General features: G+C 38.6%; 1 protein-coding gene and 2 non-coding genes across 3 annotated transcripts; all 3 read right to left on the bottom strand.

The window, feature by feature from the left end:
- Positions 1-1396: 1396 nt before the first annotated feature.
- RABGGTB (Rab geranylgeranyltransferase subunit beta) lies at positions 1397-14936 on the bottom strand. The gene is made up of 9 exons (XM_064516383.1): positions 14811-14936; positions 14086-14193; positions 12703-12900; positions 10878-10983; positions 9285-9337; positions 9055-9165; positions 7043-7168; positions 6115-6264; positions 1397-3559 (listed from the first exon to the last, which is right to left on the bottom strand). The coding sequence occupies exons 1-9, from the start codon at positions 14811-14813 to the stop codon at positions 3419-3421; spliced, it is 996 nt and encodes a 331-aa protein (XP_064372453.1). The 5' UTR covers positions 14814-14936; the 3' UTR covers positions 1397-3418.
- Positions 11713-11797, bottom strand: LOC112993079 (small nucleolar RNA SNORD45). The gene has a single exon (XR_003261643.1). It is a non-coding gene; the product is annotated as a small nucleolar RNA SNORD45 (small nucleolar RNA).
- On the bottom strand, positions 13836-13918 carry LOC112993080 (small nucleolar RNA SNORD45). Its single transcript, XR_003261644.1, has one exon. It is a non-coding gene; the product is annotated as a small nucleolar RNA SNORD45 (small nucleolar RNA).
- Positions 14937-15797: the final 861 nt, after the last annotated feature.

Raw genomic sequence — 15797 nt, 5'->3', positions numbered from 1 at the left:
GCTACTGCACTGCTCTTCAGTTAATGTGTTCTAGCAGATTAAATTCCCTCCCCCCCCCCGCTACCATACTTACTCTAGATAAGAACGTTTCCGGATAAATTTGCTGTTTTATCCATCTTTGAATCTAGAAGTTGCATTTGAGGTCCAGCTGAGTCTAGATCCAACCAACATGCATATATATATATTAAAAAAAAAAACTCATTTTTTAAAAAAATAAAGAATTATAATGCTGTAAGGGATACAGTAGTAAATGTAGTTACATTTAAATTATACAAATACAGATGAAATAAAAGGGTAGCATATAAACACAAAGAAATGGACTGTTATGCTCTTAAGGACAGTATAGCATTTAAGCAGCATGTCCCACATTCTTTCTTCATCCAACTCAATATACAGAGACCTTTTTAGCAGGAACTTTACTTCACATATAGCTAGACATCAAAAGAACCCAACACAAACGTCTGTTGATATTCAGAGCATACTGCAACAGTTTTGCTTATCAGCATATATAACAACACTTGGTCTTTAAATTAAGCAACAAAACATTTCGACTAGCCAGTATTCAGCTCCTGAACTTATTAACCCCCGCATTAAAAGCTAGGCCAGAACGAAGCCAGCCTTTCGTGGGATAGGAGTTTGTGGACAGTTGCAGTTTGATGGATATCCAGCTTCACAACAGAAACTCCACAGTGACCACAATCTGCTGCAGCTCCTTGGCTGACACCTGGGCATTGCCCAAAGCCCTGCATTCAGAACAGGGATGTGTTATCTCAGAACTGAGAATCAGTCAGACATGGCATTAAAAACTTCACACATCTCAAATTCTTCAGTTTCACTGGGAGGCAAAGGATGGAGGGAGGAGAGCTGGTGCTGATTTCATTTGGTGCCACTGTCCTGAAATTCAAGTCCTTCATTAAAGTTTCCATCTGCATTCAGACTCCCAAAGCTGACATCATAACTTCGCCTTTTCTCAGACAGAAAACAGAGCATACGGCAAGAAAGGCAGAAACAAAAGCAATGCCTCTTTCCCCACCTTCTTCCCTTCTCACATGTCATAAATCTTAAGACTGACTTTGCCCAACCAGGCTGTCTCAACATAATTGCAAGGTACATCTTTGGAATAAGGCACAAACCCCCAGACCTGACCATGTTCCTGGAACATAACTGAAATGCCTTTCCTTCCCCCTCCCTCCAGATTTTCTTTTAATACACAAATCTACATACATACTAATTTTATGTACTTGAATTATTCACTATTTTGCAAATTCTCATACAGCATTTTGCAAAATTTATCACCGGGATTGTTAGCTACACTATAGCGCTTAAAACCCACGTACTAAGATAACGTCAGGATCTTCCTGTATAAAGATCAGCATGTAAGGAAGTTACAGAAACATAAATTCGTGAAAGCCTTTAATAAAGGACCTTTAACTGAAGACCTAGAACAAAAGATTAATAACTGCAATTATGTTAAGTATGTACACTAAGAATCTTACCAAGAAACACATTTAACAAAATAGAGGTAGATGACAGCAATGCATTCTGCACCAAAATGAACTAAGTCCTCTAACATCTGCATGTTGGGGAAACAATTTTTTTCACAGTATATTTAATAAAGATTATGATTTAATTTGTGTAAAAAAATGACACCATCTTACTTTCTAGTTTCTTTTTTAAGAAAAAATGTTAAAAATGAAAAAAAAATTGAAGTTACTAGTTTGTATACCCATCCACTCTTTTAACTAGTGATCCACTCTTTTAACTAGTGATCTTATAAACACATCTTAAAAACCACAGCTGATTTACGAAAAAAATTTGACCAAATTGTCTTGAGAAAAACACTCCAGTAATATTAACATGATTTTAACCTATAGTATTCTATGCTGTCCTACAGTATCACCCATGTATTAATTCCCAGGATGTCTTCATCTAGACTAGAAATTCTCAAGAGAACTTTGTTACATAGAAAAAGATGGCAAATTCCTAAGTACTGAACAGCAATTCCTTTGACAAAAAAAAAAGTGGCACTTGAAAAGGTAACCTGGAATGAGAGAAAAAAAAATTAAAGCTTCTGTGTAACTTTACAGATATAGAAAACTTGAACAGTGCTCTCTTTCTCCCCACTCAACACAAAGCCTACCGTAACTTTTTAAAAGTCTTGGAAAAAGGAATTACTTCTGCCAGGCCTTCACCAAACAACGCATCAGGCACCTGGACAGTTAATAGTTTTTTGACCCCATCAGAAAGCCTTTAGAGAAATTAAGGTTTAAGAAATTTGTTAGAGTTGTTTGAGTATTCAAATATGTGCTCTCTTTGAAACTTGCTACAAAGTCCACCAAAAAATTAAATTGTCCAGTTCTATCCTATCCTCTAGTGGCATGAATAGATTGAATAAGAATATCTAGTCTCCTTTAAAAACTGTTTTTGAAAAACTATAGACCTTCTTTAAGCATAGAGATTATTAAAGACTTCTCTGCAATTACACCTTTCACTGTGTATTTCAGCTGGAATACCATTTAGTGCTCTGTCAGAATGTGTGGGATATAAAATAAGAGGCACTTTTAGGGCTCCAGTGAATAGAAAGAGGACTTCATCCTTCAGAAAACAAGTATTTTCCATGGCTAGTTTTATTCTCAATTACATCATAATGAAATGCCGGCGGTTATTTTCTTAAAAGCTATGGCAGCAGGTTTTCAACCCAGCAACAAATTGAGAATCAACACTGTATTCAGCAATAAATCATTGTCCTATAGAGAAAGATCTCCAGAATGCATAGTGTTAGCAAGTTTCACTATATATATTCAAGGTACGTTCCATTTCAAGTATCAATGATACTTTATCAATAAATAACAACATATTTGTATACTTAATGGGAACCATAACTCTTGTTTTGACTGGTATCAGCTACTATCAGAAGAAAAAGTTTGCATCTTATTATATAAACATGATGGCAAACAGGAAGAATTAAATACACAACCGTGTGACATTAAATGCAGTGGCTTAAGTAGGATTTTTTCGTGTTCTTTTAAAGTGCTTTGTGTGATCCACCATCAAATCATGCTTGTATAAAGACAGATGCTACTATGGTTGATATCACAGGAATACAGAAATTAAGACATTCATACTATCACTGCAACTTACTTGAATAGTCGAAAAAAATTCCAAAAGCCCATATATTTAGATACAGAAAAGGTTTCTACATCTTTTATATACAACCTAAGAACATGTTACACTCAGATTATTAGAACAAGCCTGTTCTGCCACAATTTACAAAGTGACAAAGCTCACAGTAAAGCAGTTGCTTTACCACAGTAATGTAAACATATTGAAAAGAAGAATATGCTAACAGTTTCAGGGATGACTTCCGATCAGTAAAACCAAAGCGACTGGGCATATCAATCTTTTGCCTCTACAAGGCTTAGCTCACAAGCTCAGGCTGTACATTTATTCTTTGAAGGACATCTTCTGGCATACAAAACACAGGATTCACGGCCTTAATTTGCTCTTCTCCTAATAAAGAGAGTCCAGCAATTCCAAATAGGGTGTGAAATGGATCCACCTGGGAGAAGAAGAGAAATTTTTATGTCCATTTCCAAAACTCAACCAGTTTTTCATTTGTACATGATGAAGGTTATGTTTGTTAGCAAGAGACCTGCAAGCCCCCATGGCTGAAGTTTTAGAAGACACTGCAACTGAAAAAACTTTCGGTGGTCTTGACTGTCACCACATGTAACTCAAAAGTTTAATTTCCACTGCATGCATTTACAATACTATAATTTGCTCAGAGATGTTTGTAAATTGTTTGCTGCTAAGACAATTTTAAACTCTGAATTGAGCAGGAAGCACTCATGTGTCTCCGTTAACACTTATAGCAGTAGCAAAGACAGCAAAAATTAGAGGCAAATTTGATCTGGAAGTACCACTTCCATAAATTCCCCATTTGCTCTTCAGCCACAATACATGGCTCTTTAATGGCCTCTGAATAGAGCTGTACTGTCAAATCTTAAGAGGTGAACAGCAGCCTCCTGTGCTGTAAAACTGGAAGGAAAAAATACAGGGAAATATTTAACAAAAGAGACAGCAGCAGTTATTTGGTATCTAAGCTTTCCTCCACTGTATGAATTTTTCCCAAAAGCAGCTATCATTGTATAACTGCAACAGATTATCTAAAGTCTCATGATATAAGCTTCATTTCAGCAGAGTTAACCGACCACTCTGCAAAATCTTATTCAAAGTTACTGTACTGTTTAGGGCAGTGTACGTCCTGTTTGCATTACCAAACTTCCGGATCTTACCTCAGCTTTTTCATACTGCAGTAAACTGAGCTGAATTACCATGTTTTAGCCACATACAGGTGTACAATCACTGATCACAGACCAGTGGGTTAACTAACATAACATGTTACTCCTTGGTGGTTTTGCAACTGCACTACTCATATGGTCAAAGAACACACTCATGTTTACTTGCTCCTTCCCCAAATCAGTAAGCAGCTACTCAGGGGGAAGAACAGAGGAGACTGGGGGAGAAATACACTATTGGAACTGCAATAAGGACTTCCCTTGCACAAGCATGCAGGCCTGGAAGGGCCTGGGAATGGAGTTCCCAGATGTTTCTACGGCTATATTATCCTCTGCTCCTTTCTGTGGCACTTCTTGAAAACTACAAAAAAAAAAAAAAAAACACCACCCTGACAAATTACAAGCAGGAGCTAATAAGCACAACTATGAAGTTATCAACAACTAGCTGCCTGAAACCTAAGGAAAAGACGACACAGAGGTTGTGTTATGAAACTGTTCAAAACCTGAAATGTCAAATTAAAAAACTACTACCTAAAGCTAATTAAAAAAAAAAAAAGACAGGATTTATTGGGAATGAGCTTCTGCAGAAACAAAACAAAAATCTAAGCTTCAATGGTTTTATGGCAGTGCCCAATCCAACAATAGATATAATGGGTAAAATAATAATGTGACATGCCTACCAAAATTAAATGCAAAATACTCATAGATCTCTGCATTAGATATAGAAGAAAGGTTCTGCAGAGTTACTTTTCTAGCAAGGCAGAAATAACTCATACTTATCCTCAAAGGCAGAACAGCATTAAAACTTTACGAGTTAAGCTTTTGGAGCACTCTGGAAAGGAAAAAACTCTCCTGTGACATTATAGCTCTACTCAGAAATACAAAAACCTTTCTGTTTTAAGCACACCAAAGCACTTTTCCAAGCAGCAGACCAGAATGAAGAGATTTCCCCCCCACCCCCATAGTGCAAAGAATGCATCAGCTTACAAATAAACAGAAAGCTCGTTCAATTGTGAATTAATTTGTGGGGAAAGAACACACGGAGAGTTGTAACAAAAATAGCTAAGATTTCCCTGACCTTTGGAAAATAAGCAGCCGTGTATTCTATAGGAATTACACTGAGGTCTCATAATACTTCTAATTTTATCAGACCAGCACACTTGAAAGGTATGATCTTTATTTGCCATTTTATGTGGGCAATCTCAATTGTTTCTGCTTGAAACCGGACAGAACAGACCAGCCAGCCATAACTGTTCTCTGAACTGAGGAGAAAATACATACCACCAGCCTCTTCATAATGCTATCACAAAAGTTTCTACCTCCTCCATCTCCTAGTCAAATACAAATGAGAGGATTTATTCAGTGGCTGGGCTGGGACAAATAAAAGCCGGGGTGTAGGGATTCTTACAGCAACTCATGACTCATTTAGATCAGGCAAAAGCATTGAGAGAGTTGAAGACTGCTTAGCTTGCAGTGGTCCCTAGAAGCTTGCAAATGTTAAAAGAAAAAAAAAAGAAAAAAAAGATTTTAAGTGGTCTTGAGACAAACAATTCATGTGGCCTGCGTTATGGACACCAAACAACAATTTTTAAGGAAAGACAAGTGAGTTAAATGTGGGGTACAGTAGTGCAAGTCCAATACATAAAATATCACGTGCTCCCCAAGTAAATAAACACTCTAAAGCACCTCTACCCTATTCTATCTCAAATTCATCTGGCGGCTCTGCAGGTCTGCAAAAAGCCTACATCTGGTTCACAAGTTACACTCAAATGAGAAACATAATTGAAAGTTTCAACTTTAGTTAAGGATTATTTACCATATCTCCTGGTCTGTCAGCAAATCCTCCAGTCTCCTCATCTTGGCAAGCCAAAATAAAGCAGCGCAATTTCTCTCTGTCAATCCAATGCAATCTACCAATCATTTTCAGAGATGCTAGCACCCACCATGAATAACATACATCAGGTAACTGGTAAACAGAGAAGTAGAATATTATTTTCATTTTAAACATGATGCTGCAAATTTTATCAGCATTTCTGCAAACTACTAGCTGTGCTATCACAACAGAGAAACAATGTTGCAGAGAAAAAACATTTAGAGTTTTTTTTGCATAGAAGAAGGTTCCTATATGTAGTCTCTCTTTAGATGACCTTTTCCTTTGTTCAACAAGAAATAGAAACATAAAAATCTGATCTTGAGAACAGCTTTCACCTTCTGTGGGAGAAGCTAAAAAATCCACAGCATCGTTTTCAGGACTAAGGACAAAGACTTTCCTATCAACTAGTAGTCAAATGATTAGCCACAATCATTTTTCTTGAAAAAAATTGTTGGTTGGTTACCTATTTGTCAATGAAAATTATTCTAGACAATTGAATTTCCTACTGTGACATGAAACACTATTATTCTACTGGATGTTAGTTCTGTGTATATTTTTTCTGCAGCTCCTACAGATCATTCCTCATGTCAGAAAATATTCAAGTCCTAATTTAACATGGTACATAGTTCAAGTTATCAGCAAGACATACTTCAGTACATGTACTTTCCTAAACTGAAGCTTCAAACTAATAATAGCTAAAGAATGCATGACAGGCGTTAGTTGCAAAATGAAGAACCAAGAAGAGGAGGCTTGAATTCTTTGAATATGCTGTAAACTTTTTAAAGTAGTTCTGATTTTTCCACAAATTCTTCAACTTTAGAAAAAATAATCTCTATTGAGCTTTGAACAAACAAAAGAAGACACCAAATACCTTCTCGGGTCGTCCGTTGAGACCTCCAGAAGGTAACTGTCGTTCACAAAGCCACCAGCCCAGCAAGTCAACATTTATTTGATGCAACTGGTCGGTTATGGCCAGAAATCCTGTGCAACAATAGATCTAAAATTACAGACATAAATTTTTGTGTATTTAAAGGCTAAATATAGTTTAGCAGACTAAATGCAGGAAACTGTCAAAGCAGGAACCCAGTCCTGCAAACATGATACAAAATAAGCATACATTTCACCTTTTAGGTCCAAAAGGAGTTCTACTTTTCATTAAAAAAGTCTATTAACATTACAGTTACTTTTCTACAAGTGCCGGTTACACAATGTAATTATGGAACAGTAACATACTCTATGAGTGCAAAGTCTGGAAAAAGTCCTGGAAGATCAGGCAGAGCAATAGGTTTTTCTTTTAAAAAACACGCAGACTCTCAAACCAGAGTACTCAACCTCCTTCCTGCAAACTGGATATTTTATTAACATTCCTTGCAATCCCATGTACATCTACTGTCATGTCAGGCTTTCTTTCACTGTGACATGTAATAATACATGTGCACCAATAAATCCCTTTCTACTTTTCCTGAGAAATAAGATTTTCAGTGCAGCAGCATTTTTTGGTCACATTTCAGCTGGTCAGCAGTTTACTCTGTCCATTCTCAACAAAATAGCCAGAAACAAACAGCAAGAAACTATAATAGCAACTGAAGCCTGCTCACAACTACCTTCTCCTGATACAACAGGGACGTACCTATTCAAGAACACCGCAAAATAAATGCGATATTCCTGGAAAACTTTAGAACTGCAACAGAGGCAAAGTGGTTCCTCTTTACAGCACTTCAAAGCATACATACAATAGATCTGGCCCTCCCAGGAAATGCCAACTGCAGTGGGTTCAGCCACTAAATCTGACTTACTTGGATACCAGAACATGGTCCAGCCATTTAGAGCATATGGGGAACATTACTGTAGATAAAACTTGTAAGATAAGGAACAAACACCAGCTTTATAATTCTTTTTCCTGAATAAAAAGGAATAAATGGGGGGGGGGGGGGGGAGCTTTCCTCAATAAACTAACTGGTATTTTGATGTGCTCAGATGAGTCCTGGCTATGACACTGCTCAGCATAAGCATTAAAATATAGCGTTAAAGTTGCTTTCTATTCATAGATTCAGGTTAAGTGCAATAGTTCTTTCCACAGAAAAAATTAAATACAGGAAATGTTGATTATATGTATATTTTCTACTGGAAGAAGTCATTGAGAGTCTCTGTCTTGAGAGCTCCCTTAATTTGTTCCAATTATACTACTGTATTCTCTTTTCAGCTAGAATTTACTGACCATTTTTTGTAACTTGCTGTCACTACAATACTCTTTAGTAACTACAACAAAATCTTAAAGGTTCACACGCCTGAGCTAGCCATCTCAAGGCTTTCCTCAACAAATTAAGTGAGCCATCCCTGCAATTTATCAGATGAAAAGATTGTTTCCCATTTTTACTGATATATAGATATTGATATTTTATTGATATATATTTATTGATAACATATTGTACAAGTGAACTCTACATTTCATCAATTTCATCAGCATCTGTGCACACATGAGCTTAGAGCTGCAAAAAACGAGTCTGAGTGAACGCAAACGGACAAGATCTATCACTTGATGGCAATTTCCTCATTAATACCCATTTCAAATTCTCTAAAAATCTTCATGCTATTCTGACACCACTATTTGAAGATTATTCAGATTATATTTGCAGTCTGAAAGAGTCCTACAGGTTTTTCCTTTACGATTCTCCTCCACCCTACACTCTAACCTCCCATGCCTCTCCCCAAACTCATCACACCTATCTACCCATTCGTTTATTTCAAGTAAGGGACTAGAACAAGGCATTTGGAAAATGAGACAAGTACTTCAATGGGCATTACTGAAAGGTGTTGGAAACACTCATAAGCAGTACGCAATGCTTGATAATTTTAAACATTTCCATATAAATAAGAACTCACCTGTCCTGCATGCGATTCAGAACCTGGCCTACAACCAAATCCTCCATCAAAGTTCATACAGGACAAAACGAATTCTACTGCTTTCCCCACATCAATAGCATCCAGTTTTCCCTGCAAGTCAGAAAAGCATCTGATACATTTTATATTCTATCAAGCTGACTAAACACTGCAGCTTCAGCAATAACAATGAGACGATTCTGTACTTGTACAAGTAATGATTTAGGACTTACCAGAAGTGCAAGAGTTGCTGCAGCACAGAAGGAGAACCTTGTATCTATTTCTCCTATGGGGGGTGGGGGGGAGCAATGAAATACAGATTATTTTTTATTAATAACAATGTATATATATTTATACCACCATTGAAAATCTGAAACAAAATGTTAAATTGCTAGGCTTTACATTGAAAAAAACCCAAAAGAATTAAGAAAAGCATGCCACAGTGCCGTTTCCTCTTTCAGTCTTTGGATTATATCCTCAATTATTTAAAGAGTCCATGTTACAGCTCAAGTGAGCTGTACATTTACTGCATATAAAAGCGAGTAACTCATTATCAGCTTGTATTTAGTCAGATACATATCTAAATCAATTCAACTAGCGCTAAGTTACAAGTAGCTATTTAATTTTAAAGCTTATATGTAGCGTCCTACTGGACAATTGCAGAGCACTGGATTCTCAAAAAAATACTGTGACACAACTCTCTATCCCCCCTAAATACTTAAGATTCTCTCTGATATCTGAGCAGAAGTAGATGCCATTTTTAAGAGGAAAAACTGACTAGAGTTGGAAGCGTTTTTTTGCATACCTATACCTCAAAGTTAAACCAAGAAAAGCTATAACTGCAACAGAACTGCTAAGCATATCCATACCAATATACTTCTAATACATACTTTAAGCAATTAATACTTGAAGTCAACATTTAAAGTTGCACCCAGCCACAAATGTTGAACCAATGAAATGTTCTTCAAACTGATGCAAGTTTTCTTCTCAAGAAATCCACAAACTTAACAAATAAAACAGACACGCACTTGTGTTCTGCCCTACTTCAGGTACCACACTTTTTTCAGTAGCCCTGTGTCTGGACTTCAAAAATAACACTAATCCATTGTGCATTCAGCAAATTTGTTCCAATACTTTAACACAATGGATGCAGCAAATTATGAACACTTATAGCTCCCACCATTTTAACACATAGCTAAACAGCCAGCTTTACAGTAGCATACGTATACTACCATGATATTGACTATTTGATTTTATCAGAACAAAAACATGCGCGATATGGAATAGATTTTATTACAACTTAAGGATTTAATGTTGACATATTTTTAGAGTGACTAAATACGTGTACTACCACTTAAAAATACTGTCTTTGTTCATACAGAATTTTTTTGTGGGCAAAACCAACAAAAAATCATTACTAACAGAAGCTGCTGAGTACAAAAACAATTTTTAGCTCATTCCTGTACAAGGAAACATGCTTTTCATAGCCTACACTGACAAAGATCATAACTGATTGCCATTAAATAGCAAACACAAAACATTCCTTTACTGGTACCTCCAAGTACCATCAATTACAAGCACCAGAAGGCTTTGTTCTTTTAGAGCTAGACAATTTATTTTTAATGCAAGAAGGAAACTGAAGTCCAGAATCATTTAGAAAGCACTGAAACACAACTCTGCCCTTCACAAAACCTCCTTTTTATGTAACTCAGGAAACAGGAGTGTTTACATACGATATATAAACAAAAGGACCATCCAAGGGAACTTCAGTTTGTAGACTCACACATGTCAACCTAGTCACTAGATTTTAAAGATCTAAAAATTACCCCATTTGTCTCCAGCAAATGATCCATCTTCTTTTTGCAAGCTCTGTATATATTCAACAATTTTATTAACATCAACAACATGGAGACTATCATACAAGATAAGAATCTGGAAAAAAAGCCACAGTAACAATGAGTTGCAAGAAAATCAGAAACCTGGATTTACAGAAGACTTCACTTAAGTGATTGTGATTACTATTTGATAAGGTTTATTAAAATAAAATTAAATGCACTACAGCTCATCACTATATCAAAATTTTAAGAGAGTCTCAAAGAAAAACACAGACAACTTAAGCTGAACACCGTACTGAACACTGTCGTGTCTATCTTGGAAAAAAAAATATCAACAACTATGACTTTGAAAGCGTGGAGTTGGAATCTTTCAGTTGCAAGCTAAATTTTAAGTCTTATGGAAGTGCAAAAAACAATACCTGAACAAAAATGTATCTGAACACATTACCATTAGTTGTGCTCAAAGGAGGATGTGACGTGACCCATTAAATATTCTGTATTTGCAGACAGGACCTTAAACAGTATTCATGCATTAAGAACATGCATGATGGTTAAGACATGCTGGTTAAGTTCAACACAAAAATTTTACATCCGCATTTGCTGATAGTTTTCAGCTTTGAATATCTAGAACTGTAACCAGTTAACATGAAAATATCTCCTAGTAACATCAAGTATAGACTTAAGAACTATACAACTCTAATACGCAAATGTGAAGAACCTCAAATTGTATCCCCTTCTCCTTATGCTGGATTAGAATTTGTTAAAGGAATTTGATTGTAAAGTTTGGAAAGCTCAAAGATCACAGCTTAAAGGAACTGAAGTTTTCTGGGTCTCAGAGTAATTCTAGAGCTAAAGTGGTGATAAACATCAACTTTAGATCAGATAATACATGCCAACACCCATCACTGACCCAAGAAAGCATCACTCTTCTATCCTACCTAACACCTCAAATCCAAAACGCTTTCTTCCTGAAACAGGATGTAATCATTTGTAACGCTGTTTAAATACTTCTTCTCTGAGACGGAATTAGAGATAAATTGTGATGAATCAAGCAATTGTTCAGAAGCACTTAAGCCTTTGGGTATTGCTTTCCACCATGTTTTGTATAAGAATTAAAAAAAAAAATTAAGACAAAATTAAGAAGTAAGAACGTAAGAAATTGAAACTGAAATGCAGGAAGTTATGGGGAGAAAATAAGATTGAGAATAATTCCTTTTTCTCAGCGGAAGGTTATACACCAAATAAATAAAGTGCCCAAAAGAATGGTATCATTTTTAAGTATTACCCCCCCCCCCCAAAAAAACCGACCCCCCCCCCAAGCAAAAAAAATTTGAGGGATACAACATAAAACCCAGCTGCTGTAACATTTCTTTTGTACAGTACTAAAGTATAAATACACTATATATACATATAAACACACACAAAAGAAAAATCCATTTTTTTTTCTTATTCTGGTCATACAGATCTTTCAGCTCAATGTACCCAAAGAAGAATTTGTAAAATCCGAAGGTAACTTTCTAGAAACTTCCAGTAAAACATGTAGTTAAGAAGTATTTCAAGACTATTAGAAAATTTAACAAGTATGCAAACAAAGTCACCATTAAGTGAACAATAAAAGCACAAATTCCCACACATTATAACATTTTTTTAGGCTATAGCTAAATTCTAAAGTCTTGTTCATTAGATTTTTTTATAGTGTACTGAAATCACTTTTGCCATTAGTATCTAATAGTTTAAGTACCTGGTTTGTATATCTGCAATCATCAAAATCCTTTATTACAAATGGTCATTTCCACAATTACCCTGTTCCATTTACCTGAACAGCACTGAGGGTATACAGAAGATGAGGATCATGACCTATGCTGGCGCTTATACCACCACATTCATGTTGACATGATTTGATGAATGCCAGAATTTCGTCTTTGTTCATTCGGTGCAGTTGTCCCATGAGATCCATTACTGTCAGCCCCCAGTAAACACCACTCATCCTCAAATACTCCGACATACAGTACTCCTAAGTAGTACAATATTTTAGTTCTCAATCAGATATGCACATCATCAAATCAGAGCAGTGAAAATATATTAGTTAACATCTCTAAACAGTTCATAACATGTCAAGTATTCTCCATTGTGTTAACAGCTTAGTGTTTATTAGCCACTTATACACTCTGTGCCTGTGTATATATATAAACACACACACGCATACATAGGTGCGTGTACGCATGTATTTCTATACAATACATTTCCTTCCTCCCTTGTATTTTCCAGTTTAAAAGTATCATGCTCAACATCAGGTGAAACACATGCAACCAGTAAGTCACTAATTCAGTTCAGATCATCAGTTATTATTGTGGCTCCCAAACTTCCACTCAGCTACCACCCCGACAGGTCTCAAAAACAATAGTGACACTTAATGAACCTTACCGCTAGTGTCAAAACTGCTGTAACCTAAAGCTTCAGGAGGAAGTGAATTTTCATATACACTATCATACATGTGTGCGCGCATGTGTGTGTGTATATATATATATATAAATATGTACATATGTATAGTTCACATCAGCTGAACTACCTGAAAAGTATGATTTTCTTCATGCAGTACTTATAACCTGCATGTTCGAAGTACAGGAAAGACTATCTTAAACAACAGCGCCTGAGTTCATTTGCGGCCAGTAAAGATAACTGCAACACTTTTTTCCTCAAACAGAAGCAGTTATTGACGTTTTTCAACTGCTGGAATTGGAATCCAATTGTGACTGACTACACCTGATAACTGTATAAAACAGACACTAGTTGCAGTGTTTAATCAAGCCTAGTAAGCAAGAAGCAGTTCTGAGATGAGATTTAGTACAGCAGATAGAAGCATATCATCCTACAAAAGAGCCACGCATAAATAAACCTATACTCCTTGTGCATTCTTGTGGACGAAGAAGCAAAAAGCAGTTCATTTCCCAGGTCTCAGAGTAATTCTAGAGCTAAAGTGATAATCTTCAAATTTGTGCTCAGATAATACATGCCAAAACTCATCACAGACCTAGCAAAATGAACAAAGTCATCTTCTTTCTATACTTCAATGTGGATTGCAGGGCAAGAAGGAATTAACTTGTCAGCATCTATCCAACCCCTAACTCTAAACATGTAAATAACAGTAATCACTACTATTATTAAAACCACATCAGTACTGAAACAAACTGATACCTACGTAATCATCTTTCTTTGTTCCATAAGCAGCTATATAGTCCGCATGTTTCTCCAAAAGTAGCGTGCTTGGAGCATCAGGTTTTATTATAACATCCTTTTGTGGTGTCCCCTTTAAAAAGTACCAACAAAATTTCAGTTGTATTGTGAATTCAAGAGATTTTAGTACCTAGGTTTAACTTAACCAACATTAGCAATGATAACTGACCGGAAAAGAGGATTGTTTTCATATATATATATATATATATATATATATATATATATGTATATTTTTATATTTTTTTTCCGAACAGTGGACAAATTTCATACGTCACGTTGCCGCTTCCCAGCCTGAATAAATCGTTCTCCGGGAGAGAGAACAGAACTTTCAGCAAAGCTGGGAACGTGTCGCCAACCAGCCAGGACCAGCGTCAGCGACCAGGCCGAGCCGTTCACCGCGCGCCTCGCCCCCGGGGCCCAGGCCGCCCGCGGTCCCGGCCGCCCGCCCCCGCCGCCCCGAGCCACGCGCTCGCCGCCCGGGGAGCGCCGGCGCCTCCCCGGGAGCGCAATACCCAGAGCCGGGGCGGCGGGAGCCGCAGGCGCCAGCGCCGCCATGTCGCTACGGCTACCCGCCCTCCCGGCCGGGCCGGGCCGCCCGGCTGGAAACCCGCACGCCGCCCAGAAGCAGCGGCCGGGCCGGGCCGGGCCAGGCCCCAGGCTCCCTCCGCGCCGCACGCGGACGCCACGCACCATGTTCGCCGTCTCCGCCGGAAAGAGCGCCGAGCGGCGGGGCGGGGCAACAAGGAGCGGCCGCCAAGCCCCGCCATAGCTGCCCGCGCGCCGCCCGCCCCGCGCCCCGCGCCCCGCGCCCGACCCCCACCCCCACCGCCACCGCCACCCCCCGGCCGCGCCGCCGGGCCGGCACCTCTGCGGGTCCGCAGGGCGCCTCCGCGCGAGGACCTGCGGCTGCTCCCCGCCGGCTGCGCGGCAGGCGGCGGCCCGGCCCGGCCCGGCCCCGGGAAGGCCGCAGGGCGGCGCCGGGGAACGGTTGGCCCCCGGCGCGGCCTCTGCTGCGCCTGCGCCGCGGCCCGGCCCGGCTGCGTCGCCGAGGCGAGCCCGCCGCAGCGGCAGCCCTTGTCCCCGCGTACGGGGGGCGTTGAGGCCTGCCCCAGCCAGAGGCCGCGCTGAAACAACGGCAGGAGTAAATTCCAAGTGCGCTAACTGTGCGCTTTCTTGCATCGTAATGAGCAAGAAGACAGCTGGAAATAGCCTGTTTACTTCTGTCACCTCGGTTCTGTGAAACAGCAGGTCCAAGAATTTAGCTGTAGAACAGTTAAGGATAACTGCTTGCTTTCAACAAGAAAAACCTTTGCCCCCTAATTAAAACTGATGATTGTGCTATTAATCATCAACGTTTACCTCTTGCACAAGTGGGGGCAGAACCCTGCCAGGCTGGAACACGATTTATATCATGTAATAATGCTGATTTGCACAGAGCAGCCAAAAACGAGGTCTTCCTTTGAAATCCCTATCCAGGATGTTGCACTGATCTGCCTGCAGGTAAATAAGATGGCAATTTACATGATTAAACAGTTTATTTAAAGAATTATGTTATTGAACAACATACTAATTTCCCAGATGGCCTACCTGAGAAATAAGCAATGCAAAACTCACACCTGATAACACTAGTTGCACCATCCTGCACTAAGTTAAAACGATGGATGAAAGAGACCACAC

Source organism: Dromaius novaehollandiae, chromosome 8 (genome assembly GCF_036370855.1).
Source record: "Dromaius novaehollandiae isolate bDroNov1 chromosome 8, bDroNov1.hap1, whole genome shotgun sequence".
NCBI lineage: Eukaryota > Metazoa > Chordata > Aves > Casuariiformes > Dromaiidae > Dromaius > Dromaius novaehollandiae.
The sequence above is the reverse complement of the archived record's forward strand: the minus strand, read 5'-3'. Positions and strand labels throughout refer to the sequence as shown.